This window comes from Eubalaena glacialis, chromosome 4 (assembly GCF_028564815.1).
Source record: "Eubalaena glacialis isolate mEubGla1 chromosome 4, mEubGla1.1.hap2.+ XY, whole genome shotgun sequence".
NCBI lineage: Eukaryota > Metazoa > Chordata > Mammalia > Artiodactyla > Balaenidae > Eubalaena > Eubalaena glacialis.
Genome location: NC_083719.1, coordinates 184,827,138 through 184,841,302, shown reverse-complemented (window position 1 = coordinate 184,841,302; position 14,165 = coordinate 184,827,138). Strand labels below are relative to the sequence as shown.

General features: G+C 53.5%; 1 protein-coding gene across 5 annotated transcripts in view; it reads right to left on the bottom strand.

The window, feature by feature from the left end:
• NFIC (nuclear factor I C) overlaps nt 1-14,165 on the bottom strand; it is a 64,530-nt gene that overhangs the window by 13,456 nt on the left and 36,909 nt on the right. For all 5 annotated transcript variants that reach the window (XM_061190772.1, XM_061190775.1, XM_061190771.1 and 2 more), the window contains exons 3-6: nt 8,462-8,533; nt 4,680-4,754; nt 3,761-3,884; nt 3,003-3,127 (exon numbers count right to left, since the gene is read on the bottom strand). In XM_061190772.1, the coding sequence (XP_061046755.1) occupies nt 3,003-3,127; nt 3,761-3,884; nt 4,680-4,754; nt 8,462-8,533 (396 nt within the window). The remainder of the gene's footprint in view (nt 1-3,002; nt 3,128-3,760; nt 3,885-4,679; nt 4,755-8,461; nt 8,534-14,165) is intronic.

Genomic DNA, 14,165 nt, shown 5'->3' with positions numbered 1-14,165 from the left:
GTGGCTACATCAGCACAGGCTGTCTTTCAGCTCTAAATAGTATTCACTTTATATGTAGACAACCTCTTCAATCACAGTGTTAGTGAGAAGTGCTTTTGAGTTCCCAATCAGTAAATGATAGGGCAGAAGTTAACTGTCTCCCAATATCTGCTTTATCCTTCTTCCTTAGTAACAGAACCCTTGATGTGAGATGGGCACATAATTGGCCCAAATAAGATTACATTTCCCAGCATCCTTTGCAGCAGAGTATGGCCTTAGGACTAACTCAGGGGCCCAGAGATAAGCAAAAGGGGTAAGTGCATCTTCTGAAAATTATTCTTAAATGGAGAGGACATGCCCAGACTTGACCCTTCTTTCCTGCTGGCTGGAAAGCAGACATGATGGCTGGAGCTCCAGCAGTCATCTTGGACCATGAGGTAGGAATGAAAACCACATTCAGTGGCGCATAAGGCAGGAGACTGAGTCCCTCACATCACACTTGCCCAGGGCGGCTGATGGCTGGACATTTATTTGTGAGAGAAATGCACTTCCTTTTGTATTTTCTGTTATCTACTATCAGACTTAAAGCTTATTGAATACAGGTCTCTATAGAGACAAACTTTAGAGAGATAGGGAAACCACAGAGACAGAACCGTAGGGACACTCTGACCCATAAATTAAAGCCTAATAAATAGAGAGGTCCTCCCAGCATTAGATACCTGGGAGCCCACACTGAGGAAGAGGGAGGAGGCTTGGGACCTCAAATGTCACAACCAGCTGTGTTAGAGACCGATTCCAAGAGATGGGAATTTTATAAAGACATGAACACCAAAGAAACTCTCCTGGGCTTCCCTGGTGGCACAGTGGTTAAGAATCCGCCTGCCAATGCAGGGGACACGGGTTCGAGCCCTGGTCTGGGAAGATCCCACATGCTGCGGAGCAACTAAGCCCGTGTGCCACAACTACTGAGCCTGTGCTCTAGAGCCCGCGAGCCACAACTACTGAGCCCACGTGCTGCAACTACTGAAGCCCGCGCGCCTAGAGCCCGTGCTCCGCAACAAGAGAAGCCACCACAATGAGAAGCCTGTGCACCGCAATGAAGAGTAGCCCCCGCTCACCGCAACTAGAGAAAGCCCGCATGCAGCAACGAAGACCCAACACAGGCAAAAATAAAAAAATAAATAAATTAAAAAAAAAAAAAAAAGAAACTCTCCTGTTTCCTGGTCACTTATGTGCCAGATGGTTGCTTAAGTCACATTCTACCGTGTCCTCCTTCCAACTCTCCAAAAGAACGATGGTTCTCATCACTCCCACTTTGAAGAGGAGGCAACCGAGGCTCAGAGATGTTAAGTCACCTACCCAAGGTTACACAGCCCACACAGTGAGACAAAGACAGAGCTGGGATTTGAACCCTGGTCTCTCTGATGCCTGAACCTGCCCTCTTTTTCTTTCTCTCTCTCTCTCTCTTTCTTTCTTTCTTTTATTGAAGAAGAGTTGATTTACAATAATTCAGGTATACAGCAAAATGTTTCAGTTCCATAGATATATATATGTCTGTGTATATATATATATGTATATATATATATATCAGATTATTTTCTGTTATAGTGAAGCTGTCTTCTGAATCATAATGTTATATTGCTTTTCAAGAATCCTATAGGTATGGCACTTTGTATAGACAGATCTTTATAAGAAATCAGACTCTACAGGGAAGAAGGAAAGAGGAGGAGGGGGAGAGAAGAAAACAAATCCTAAGGTATACTGGGTACCTATTATGTGCCAGGCCTGTTTTAGGGACATCAAATGTATTAATTCACTTAATCCCCACAATAACCCTATGGGGTGGGTACTGCAGGTATTAACACCCCCATTTTACAGATGAAGAAACCGAGGCCCAGAGAGGTGGGGTCACCAGGAAGCTGTAAGGGCTGGGGGACTCGAGTGTCCACGTTCATAACCACTAGGCTATACGGTGGGGTGAACCCTTGTTAAGGGATAAGGGACCGGGTAGAGACATGCTTCTAAAACTGGGGGCACAGACCCCGCTGAGAATCTGAGGAATGCCAGGGGCGTCCTCCCCACAGGCTACCCTGCAAACCATTTCCTTTAAGTGCAACGCTGGCCCGCTGGAGAGCAGAATCTTAAGGTGAAAGGGATTTTTTTTTTTTTTTTGGCCGCGCGGCGCGTCTTGCGTGATCTTAGTTCCCCTACCAGGGATTGAACCCGGCCCACAGCAGTGGTGAAAGCACCGAGTCCTAACCACTGCACCACCAGGGACTTCCCAGAAAGGGATTCTTTAGATTAGAACCGTGATGGAGATGGAAACTCCAAAGAAGGGAAATCTTTGGAGAATGCCCTTAGGGAGACGGTAAGTAAACAAAGAATCAGGAGGAGCCAGCGCTCAACAGAAAAAAGCTTCTACGGAACTGCTGACCCTACAGAACAGGAGCCCCATGAGACAGACACTCTGGAGAGGACCCTATGAAGACAGAGGAGCAACAAGAAAATCTACCAGGAAAAGGATGCTATAAGAAAAGAGGCGGGGCTCCTATGGAACTGGACTCACAGAGAGCAAGATCCCATGGAGATGGGAATCTTGCAAAAAAAAAAAAAGGACTCCAGGGAGGACCCCAGTGGAAAGGGAACCCACGTATCAGGACGCTCTAGTTGAGGGTCTACGGCAGTCCCGAGGATGAAGCACCCTGTTGATCAGAATCGCTGAGTCAATTCTGTATAGCAGGAACCCCACAGAGATGGGCCGTTAACAGGCAGAGGGCAGGAAAGTCGGGCAAGGGATAATCTCCATCCTCCCCGGCCAGAGCGGAACCAAAGAGCTCCGGGAACGCGAACCCGGACTTTACTTCCAACCGCGCGCAGCCTGCGAGACTACAATTCCCAGGAGGCCCCGCGGCTCCAGGCCGCCTCTCCGCCCCGGGGCGCCCGCGCAGTGCCTGCCGGAACACGTAGTCACTGCCGCGGTAACCTAGACCGGAAGGTCGGTCAGCCCCCGCCGCCAGCCCCACCTCCTTCCATGTCCTCCGTCCAGTTGCGGCTGCTACTCGTGGGAGAGCTGGGCGAGGTGTAGTAATCACCGCCGGGGCTCGTGTCCACGTCTTCCTCCATCGAGCCCGATTTGTGCCGCTTGCTCCTAAGGGGCGAGGAAGGAAGCCAGCAGACCGGTTACCACGGAGACGGGCCCGGCGGGCTTTGCTACTTCCGGCTCTTAGGGGGCAGGGCGAGGAGGGTGCTATCGCGAGACGTCACGCGAGCCGCGGACTTTCGGCCGCTTCTCAGATGACATCCACTTTAACCTGCCCATCACTTGGGTGGGACACCTGGGGCCAGAGGCAGGGAGGGACTCAGCAGAGGGCCAAGCTAGCAAGCTAGCAGAGTGGAGACTAAAGCCCTGAAAGCCTGGCTGATCGCTTGACCTACTGTAATCCTCAGAACAACCTGGTAGGATTATGATCCTACTTAGCAGGTGAGGAAACCGAGGCAAACAGAATGTGACCGGCTCACGATCACACAGCATATCTCAGCAAGAACCGGTGTCTGTGTTCTCATGGAGTCGCAGAGGCTAGGCCTGTAGGACTCGAGGCTGTGGGAGCCCAGCGTGGGATGTCAGGGCTGGGGAAAGAGTCACTTGGGGGCTGGGTTTTGAAAGATGAATAAGAGCTTCCCAGGTGGAACGTGAAAACAGGGAGAGGAATGAACCAGCTGGAGCCAGATGGAGGTAGGGGTGGGGCGTGAAATGCCCAGAGGTGGGGTCCCGGGGACATACCCGCTGGAGGATGTGCTGGGTAGCGTTCTTCTCATGCCGGTGCTGGCTGGATTTAGGTCATACGCCAGGTGTCCCTGCAGCTCCCCCAGGGAGAAGTTGGGTCCTGTTCCAGTCACCACAGGTGCTGTGGAGGGCGACAGAGAGGAGGATGAGGAAGGAACAAGGTCTAGGGCTGCACTTTGCCCTGGAGTGGTGGGGAGAGCCATCTGGGGGCTGGCAGAACGAAAAGGAACCGCTTCCCAAATTGGCCTGATTCCTAATTTGGCTGAAACTGGCCTTATACTATGGGTCACAAGAACAAGGCCATTGAGAGAGGCCAAGGTCACACTGTGAGGCAGAGGCATAGCCAGAGCTGGAGGCCAAGCTTCCCAGAACTCTCAGAGGCCAGGCTCTGCTGATCTGGATGGGGAGGGCAAGGGTTAGGGTTAAGGCAGGATAGTGCCCAGAGGTCCCTGGGGTAGGATTCAAATGGGGGTGTCTGGGGATGGGGGTGGGTCCCCAGCAGGTCCATAGGTAAGAGGACAAGAGGTGAAATAGGCGGGGGGGGGGCCCCTCTGGGGTCTCCTGGGTGGAGGTGAGGGAGGTCCCAGGAATGGGGGATACTGGGGCAGAAGGTTCTTTAGCCCTTCCACCCAGCATCTGGAGTCTTTTCTGGGGAAGAGCATGTCACCCTGACCTTGGACTCTGGGAAAGGCCTGGATACTGCCCTTCCTAGGGACTTAGGCTTGGTGACAAGGGTGGCTGGAGAGGACGTGGGGGAGTGGGGCAGGGTGATGGGCTCCTTCCTCCTCCCTCCCCGAGTCCCTTTCCCTCTTAGAGCCCCCATCCCGAAGGCATTTCTCCTTTCCGACAGTCCTCCCCTGTGTGAGCCCACCCCCCCCACCTCGGGTCCCAGCACAGGGTGGGCAGGGACACTTACTCCGGGACACTTGGATGAGCTCAGTGACGCTGAACACACCGGAGGTGACGAAGCTCTCCTGGAAGTCGGTGGTGTCTGGAAAAGAGAGGAAGGATGGGGGTCAGCAGGCGGCCAGCTGAGCTGGGTCTGTTCCACGCCTTGACACCTCCGGGCTGCCCAGACTCCGGGGGCTGGACCCAGCCTGGCCAGTCACCCTGTCTACCCCCCTCCCCAACCACCACAGCCCTGTAGCAGGAGGATGGCCAGCTCAGCCCCTCCAAGCCGACGGGGACTCCTCCACCCTAACACAGCTGGAGCGGATCTCCTTTCCTGAGTCTCTGCTCAGTCCTTCTCACTGCAGCCTCAGCCAGCCTCCCCTTCTCCAGCCTGGGCCTTCACACCGCCTCCCAGCCCTCCTCGGGAGCCCCCGTGCTGTGGCAGGCTGCACACACAAGTGGAGGCCAGACCTGGGTTCACAGCTCAGCTGCCCACTTGGCGTGTGATCGTGGATAAGTCACTTTACCTCCCTGAGCTTTGATGCTCCCTGATCTCAAAAGTGGGGACCATACACCCTGTTGTCTTGGGTGGTTGTGAACTATGAATGCTACTACCTAGGAGGGATCAGCTTGCTTCCTTTGCCTCACTCATCACCCCATGCAGTGCTGCAGTCTCTTAGCCTTCTGCCTCCAGGCTGTGAGCTCTGCGGTGTCCCCAGTGCCCGAACCAGAGCCTGGCAAACGGCAGGGGCTCAGAAACATGGGGTGAATGGAGGGTCCACAGACAGCAGTCAAAATCCCCAGTGTGCCCGGACCCATTCCCGCCTAATGTCAAAGGAAGAGGGACCCTCCTCTCTGGGCTGGGGTGGTTTAGACCCATTTCATGGATTTGGAAACTGAGGCTGGCCTCGAGAGGGCGGGAGCACTGGCCAACCCAAGACAGCTGGGAGCAGGCCTGTCCCACCTGGAGACCCTCACAGGCAGGACCCCTTACCAGGCACCTCCAGTGTCCGCCCCCTGAGCTGGGCACTGGGGACACAGTGGGGAACAAGACATACAGGAGCAGCTGCCCTCTTGGACTCACAGCCCAGGGTGGGCAAAGGACGCCACATAAAAGCAGGAAGTCAAAAACACTTGTACATGAATGTTCACAGCAGCATGATTTACAGTAGCTGAAATTGGAGACAACCCAAATGTCCATCAACCATGATGGATACACAAAATGTGGTCCCTCCACACACAGGAACGTCACTCAGCCGTGAAAAGAGGTGAAGCCCTGACACTCGCTACAATGTGGATGGACCCTGAGAACACAATGCTCAGTGAGAGAAGCCAGACACAGAAGGATACACAGTGTGTGATTCCACTGATGGGAAACGTCCAGAACAGGCAAATCCACTGAGACAGAGAGTGGGTTCATGGTCACTCGGGGAGGGGGAGTGACTAATGGAGATGGGGTTGCTTTGTGGGTTGATGAGAATGTTCTGGAACTAGACAGAGGTGATGGGTGCACAGCTCTGTGAATGTACTTAATGTCATTGAACGGTACATTTTAATAGGGTTAAAATTCTACATTTATGTGTGTTGTACCACAATTTAAAAAGAAAGTTATTAAAGATGATTCAGTTAAATGTGAGATGTGTCAGGCAGTGGTGAGGCAGTCAAGGTCGGGGGAGCCTGCTGGGGAGGGGACCTATTTTACACGAAGGGCTCAGAGAAGGCTTCTCTGGGAGGGTGACATTCAACCAAGATCTCAAGGTAGGGGTGGATAAGGCGAACACGTGAGTTAAAATTTGGGTAGTGCCCAGACAGCGCCTGGCACAGGGAAACTGCCTTGTGAGAACTGGCTGCCCCGATGAGGATGATCGTAAACTCGACGTTTTGCCACCTCCCTGTGGGTTACGATGTTCCTGGCAGCGGGAATGGCTTGTGCAAAGGGCCTGGGGTTGGGATGCACTTGGCAAATCGGAGGCCAACAGGGCTGGAGTTGAAGGAGCCAGAGAGAGTGGTCAGAGTGGAGGTGGGACCCACAGAATGGGAGCTCTTGGCTTTGGGGGGTGGTGGGAGCAGTTCTTGTCCAGGCCCCCAGGGGGCAGCAGTGGCCGCAGGGAGCTCACAGCAGTGCCCAGCTCCCCAGCTGTCTGCCACCCAAGCCCCCTGCTTATGAGCTTTGTGTCCACCATTCATTGAGCAATTACTACCTGCCCAGGCCCGTGATGGGAGGCTCGGGACCACAACATCCCGAGGAGGACAGGGTGGTGGCTCCCAGTGTCCAGGGGGAAGTGGCCGTGGCCACTTCCTGCTGACCCAGCTGGCCGGCTGCTGTCAGCACGCCCCTCCGCCCCACCCCCACCGGGGTTTCCTGTTTGTGCAGTGCTCGCCCAGCTCCATCTCCAGGGGACTCCCTGGCGGGCGGGGAGGAAGTGATTTCCTCTACCAGACGCTGGAGCTCCCCACGGGACCAGGCCAAGCGCCATGGCCCCCGCCGCCTGCCTTGAACATCTGGCTTGGAGGGAGGCGCCTGGGGATCACAGGAGGTCAAGGAGGACTCGGATCACAGATGGCCAGTGAGGTGTGGCCTGGGGGCCTGTGAACCTCCTGGAACCATCCAGCCTCCCTGTGCATGCCTGTGACGGACCTTCCAACGGGGATGCCCTCACCCACTGGCTGTTTCTTCCTTTCTCCCTTTTCATCTCTCCTCCTTCCTTGCCCCTAATATACTATCCCTCTAGTTTCTCTTTTTCCCTCTGCTTCATCCTTCCTTCTCTCCTTTTTTGCTTTCTAGAAATGTTTTTTGAGCACCTAGTGTGTACCAGGTCCTGTTCTAGGTACTGAGGACACAGTAGTGATCAAAACAAACACCTCTGCCCTTGAGGAGGTGATGTTCCACTACGTGAGATAAACAAACACATTTGCAATCACTAAGCAACTAAGCAAATACATACGCAATCACTAACTTCCTCAAAAGGAAATAAAACAGAGGGCTGAGATTGAGAGTGACTGAGGCTGCTTGAGCTGAGGGGCTCAGGGAAGATCTTTCTGAGAGGGAGGCATTTGAGCTGAGACCTGGGTGATCTGGAGCGAGAGAAAGCAGTTAGCTGTCCAGATAGCGGGCACAGCACGTGCAGAGGCTCTGGGACAGGATGGTGCCTGGCGTGCTGGAGGAACAGCGAGGAGGCCTGTGTGTCTGGAACAGAGTGAGCGAGGGGGGAGAGGGAGGAGGGGAGGGCAGGGAGGACTTGGGCTTTTACCCCCGGCAGGTGGGGGCCCTGGAGGGCTGTGGGCAGAGGATGGGCGGGGCCTGACTCAGGTGCTCACGGGCACCCTCTGACCACTTCAGGGAGGACAGACTGTGGGAGGGAGTAGGCAGGGAACCAGAGTAGAAGCAGGGACTCTGAAGCTTCCAAATCCTCTCTGTCCTTCTGGCTCTGCTCCCACACCCGCAACATAGAACTGAGTTGTCCTACTCATCCACTCAATGTCCCATGAGACTGCAGGGACCCCCACCCCCAGGGCCTCTCCCATGGGGGGAGCACCTCAGAGTCCAGACGCTGGAGCTCAGGGTCGTGGGTTCCAACCCCAGCTCCCTGGATGCCCCTGGGAAGGCCCATATTCCTCTCCGGACCTCAGTCCCCACCTCTGCAAAATGGAACAACAGCAGCACCTACTCTACAGCATGGCTGGGAGGAGTGACTCAGGTGCTCACACAGGACCACACAGAACCCACAGGGGGCGCTCCGGAAACGATTCCTAAATAAAAGATGTGGATGGGCCCGTGCCCTCTACCCCCGGCACCTCCAGACTCACCCAGTGTGATGGGCTTGCTGTCCTCCTGGTCGGAGCCCATCCCCGCCCGGGGACTGCCGCTTTGCTCTGCATCTGCAAAGAGAGGGAGGGGGAGTTGGTGACATCGCAGGGACCCCCACTCAGGAGGGGAGGAGACATCAGCCCAGTGCTAGGCTGGGCCAGCGCCGTGGTCTGGAGCATGGCATGGCCCCCTCCCTGGCTGCTGCCCCAGGGGGTCATGGACGTCTGAGGTCACTAAGCGCCAGCCTGCCTGTGTCCTGAACCATGGCGAGAACCCGAGTGGAGGGGCTGGCTCAGTCGTGGGGAAGTGCTCTCTGAGCCTCAGTTTCCTCATCTGTCAAGTGAGGATAACTCATTTAATCCTGCCTCTGCCGTATAAGGTGGGGACTCTCATGCCCATTTCACAGACAGGAAAACAGAGGGCCAGAGAGGTGAGTCCCTGGCCCCTCGGGCCCCCTCCCCACCGCCTCTGCCTTCCGAGTCCTGGGGGCCCAGCCTGTGGTCTTGGGTTGCCACTCAGGATCCCCGGAGAGGGGGCCGAGGGGCATATTTCTGCAGCTGTGACATTTCCGGCCCCACCCGCCTGGCTTGGGGGCTCCCTCCCACCCCGGCGCCCGCCCCTCCATCTTATCTAAAAATAATCAGGCTCCTTGGCAGCCGGGTAAAGCAGACAGACGCTGAGCTCAGCGTTATTGGCTCCGGAGGCCTAGATGGAGGGCGAGTAGAGCCAGCCCCCTCTGCAGCCCTCACACCCTCCACCCCAGACTGCGGGGGGGAGGAACTGGACAAGCCCAGCCAGACAGGACCCCTAGCCCCCCCCCCCATTTGTCTCTCAGGTCAAGGACAAAGGTGGCGGGAATCACCATCAAATGCCAGAGAAAGAGAATCAGGCCCCTCCCACCTGCCATATTCCAAGGCCCAGAGCTAATTGCTGTGTGACCTTAGGCAAGTCGCTTAACTTCCCTGAGCCTCAGAGTTTTCTCTTTCAAATGTGCGAAAGCATCTCACAGGCCTGACTGGGTTGCCAGGAGGTGGCAAGGAGCTGATACATATGAAGCGCTTAGGGCATACTGAGCTCTAGATCCATGGTAACATCCACCCCGTTATTATTATTACTGTTATTTTTAAGTCCCTAACATGACCACAGATGTGTTTTCTTGTTCTCATTTCATACTTTCCCTTAAATCATGAAGAGAGCCACAAATCTGGCATTGTTAGTGTTCCCATTTTGTACACAAGGAAAAGGGAGGGTTAGAATGACGAAAAAGTGCCCCGCCCCACACCCCTTGCTGTTGTTTTTTTACACAGTAGTGTATCATTTTATTTTATTTATTTATTTTTTGTCCGCACCGCTTGAGGGATCTTAGTTCCCTGACCAGGGATCGAACCCCTGCCCGCTGCGGTGGAAGGGCAGAGTCTTAACTCCTGGACCGCCAGGGAATTCCCCTGCCCCTTGTTGTTTTAATTCGGTAGCTAGTGCTTACATCCCGACATCCAGTACGGCGCTTGCGTGAGCCGCCTGGATTCTGTGATGAGACGCGCGCGTTCCCATCCCAGCTCTGGGAGCCTCCAAGGACACGTGGTCCCGGGGGGCGGGGCTCACTTCCCCTGCTGGGGCCTCAGTGCACCCAGGGTTGCTTTGGGGATAATAATAACGATGACACTTCGCACAACAGTCACTGGGCCCTCGCCGGCTGCCTGGCATCGCGCTTTTGCCTTTGCACACGCTGTGCGCTGAGCACCCACTGGCGGGCAAGACCCAGGGATGCTGTAAACAGCACAGAAGCAGCCCCACCTGCCTCAGTTTCCCCATCCACAATAGGAGTGGATGCAGGCAGCCCTCCTTGGCTGGGCTGAGCAGCCCCCACGTGGCCGACTAGGCTGGGCAGGCTGGGCAGTGGTGAGAGGGCTGTGCCCGGCTCGGCCCCGCGCCCTGTGGCTGCTCCCGGCCTCGGGCAGCCAGCGGCCCCTTGGAGCCGGCCCGTCCTGCTTGGATGGCCGCATGGCTGGGCACGGGTGGCCACTGGGTTGGGAAGGGCCCAGCCCGGGCAGCCAGCCGTCGGGCTCCAGGCCTTGGGCACAGACCCTCTTCCGGAACCGGCACCCACACGGACTCAGCGGGCAACAGTGCCCGGCTGGCACTCAGGGGCCTACCCGAGAAGGGGGATGTTTCTTGAGCGCCGCCGGTGTGCTTATGCTTTGGAACCAGGCAGCCCGGGCTGTGGGCCTCAGACGCCACCCCTCATCTCTCTGTGCCTCACTGCCCGCATCTGTGAAATGGCCACAATTACAGACTCTCCCTCAGAGGCTGCTCGGGAGGGAAAAGGTGATAATGAATGCAATCAAGGGCCCCAAACAGTGGCTGACATGTAGTAAGCACTTCACCAACTGGAGGGAGGGTTTTATTATTTTTATTATTGCTATCTCCTTGCTGTTTTTGTCTTGGGTGCTATTACTTTGTACCTTGAAAGCCATGGCCCTAGGCTACAGCTGGCTCTAGTCTGGAGCACTTATTCACTGCTCTTGACCTCAGGCCAGCCATATCACCTGTCCGAGCCTCAGTTTCCTCATCTGTAAAATGGGACTATAATAAAACCCACCTCCCAGGGTTTGTTGGGTCTCCAAGTCAGCTAATAACAAGTGTAAAAGGGTTGGTGCCAAGTTGATATTCAATACATGGTAGGTTTGAGGAGCAATTGTAAATGAGAGTGTGTTTTTAATTTTGGTTTCTAATTGATCATTGCTAGCATTTAGAAATGCGATTGGTTTGGGGGGTTAATCTTGTATTCTGCAACCTTGCTGAACTCACATATTAGTTCTAAGAGTCTTTTTCTTTTTCTGGTAGATTCTTTGGGATTTTCTATGAAAACCATCATGTCGCTTGCAAATAGGGCAAGTTTTATTTCTTTCTTCCTAATGTGTATGCCTCTGATTTCTTTTTCTTGGTTTATCGCACTGGCTAGGACTTCCAGAACCCTGTTGACTGGAAGTGGTGAGAGCAGGTGTCCTCGTCTTGCTTCTGATCTTAGGGGGAACCCATTCGGTCTCTAACCACTAAGAACAATGTTAGCTGTGGTTTCTGCAGATCCCTTTACTGGGCTGAAGAAGCTCTCTCTCTTTTTTCTCCTATACTCCTATACTCCTGGTAGTTCTTTTTAAATTTAAATAAGTGTAGTTTCTAAATAATATGATGCTGTAATTATACACCATCTCATTAAAAATTGTTTTAATTTGATTTTTAGATTGTGTTGAAATATACATAACATAAACTTTACCATTTAACCATTTAACCAGTGTACAGTTTAGTGGCGTTAAGTACATTCATAGTATCTTGTGACCATCCCCGCCATCATCTCCAGAACTTTCTCATCTTCCCAAACTGAAACTCTGTCCCCATGAAACACTGACTCCCCACCCCTCCCCCAGCCCCTGGCCCCCACCATCTACTTCCTGTCTCTGTGGATGTGACTCCTCTGGGGACCCCCTGTGAGTGGAATCACACACTGCGTGTCCTTCTGTATCTGGCTTCTCTCACTGAGCATCGTGTCCTCAAGGTTCATCCATGTTGTAGCAGGTGTCAGAATCTCCTTCCTTTTTATTGTGCCATCTTACTTTTTTTTTTGGCCATGCCGCAGGCCATGTGGGATCTTAGTTCCCCAACCAGGGACTGAACCCCACCCCCTGCAGTGGGAGCGCAGAGTCTTAATGCTGGACCGCCAGGGAAGTCCCTGCCATCTTTAATCACCTCTAAAACCTCGAACTATTTCTCACCCACCTGCTGACCACCTGCCTGTCATTTGGCTCCTGGAAACCCTGTCTTCTGGAGCTGTCCAGTATGGGAGCCCCGAGTCACATGCAACTTGAAATTTAAATTGGCTAAATTGAAATTAAATTTTCAGGACTTCAGCCGCACCAGTCACCTTTCAATACTCGACAGGCACATGTGGCTGGTGGCGACCGAATTGGACGGCACCGAATATGCCCACCATCACCACACAAAGTTCTATCGGGCTGAGCTGCTCTGGATGTTTCCATGAAAAATCAAGGGAAGAAAAAAAAAAAAAAAGAGGACACCGATAATTCTTCCTCCTCCCATCTAGAGGCCCAGTCCTAAAATGGACCTTCCTTTGGTCTGAACAGATGGGCCCAGAGTGTATAATGCTAAAGGCCAGCTAATGTCCAATGCCCCAAGATGCCCCAGACCCCAAGTGGGCAGCTTTCATTTGCTGAGTTTTTACTGTGTTAGGAGCTCCATAGTACCATCTGATTAAATTTACCCAACTGATGAGGTTGGTAAACTGAGGCCCAGCTCAGGGAGTCTATATCCCAAAGCTGATGTGAATTCAAAGAAATTGTCTGCCTAGCGCAGAGGTTCCTAACTGGGGTGATCCTGCACCCCAAGGCGATGTCTGGGGACATCTGTGTTTGTCACGACTGGGGGGCTCCTGGCATCGAGGGGGCGGGGACAGGGAGGCTGGTCTGGGATAGCCCCTCAGAGTCATCCGGCCCCCAGTGTCAGCAGTGCCGAGGCGGAGGGACTCTGTTCCAGATCCATCCATTCTCAGTAGGGGCAAAAACTGGTTCTTGGGGCGATGGAGGGGGCTAAAAATTTTTGCTCTTTTTATTTATAAAACATAGATAGATAGATATAGATACAGTATATAAATAGATATATAATATACCTGTGCTATTAAAATTTCATGAGGTGCAGTGATTAGGGAAAAAAACTGTCTAAAAGGGCTCTTTAGGGGGAGGCAATAATGAAAGAAAAGGGTCTTGTACAATTTTAAAGGGCTGTCAAAAGAGAAAGAAGAGTATGCAACAGAAACTGTAGGTGACCTACCAGGTCTAAAGCATTCACTTCACTGAAAGTCTGCCAACCTCTGCTGTGTGTCCTTGTGCAAGTACTTTGACATCTCTGAGCCTCCATTTCCTTATCCATAAATTAGAGCTGAACTGCACTACCGTTTACTTCTCTCCTTTGATCACTTGGCAAACTGATTGCTGAGCACCTCCAGGGTGCCATGTGTCTAACACGCAGCAGCAACCAAGATGGACACAATTCCCTGCCTTCGTGGCACTGACATCCTAATGTTGGAGTGACAGGCAATGAACAAGTAAGCAAATAAACCAGGAGTATAATTCCAGGCTGTGCCAGGTGCAAGGGAGGCCATGCAACCCAGAGATGTGAGTGGCAGCCCCTGGTGGGTGAGGGGCTGTGACTGGAGCTCCTGGGAGGGTCATCAAGGTCACACCGTGTGAAATGGTACATTCCAATAGTTAATATGTGGTGAGTCACTCCTTTGACTATGTTGAGCTACAAGTTTCCCCTCCACTGACTCATCTAATCTTCGAAACTCCCCCAAGAGGGATATGCGATTATCATCCCCATTTTCCAGATGGGGAAACTGAGGCACAAAGAGAGGCAGGCGACATATTCAAACTCAGGCAGCACCAGGTGGCACCAATGGGCCTGTGATCAACCCCCAGACACCCCGAGGCCTCACAATTGGGTCCTGTGCTTTTGACTAGGAGGTGTCCAGTGGGCCCTTGGAGGGGGGCTCAGTTGGTCCTGCCCCAACTCCAGGACCCCTTTCTTATCAGTGGTTTGGAGTGACCCCTTGTGTTTGGACCCTGTTGTCTGACCAGTCAGATAAAGGCCCCAGCTGGGGGTCCCCTGCTGCTCTGCTTTTGCCAAAGGTCC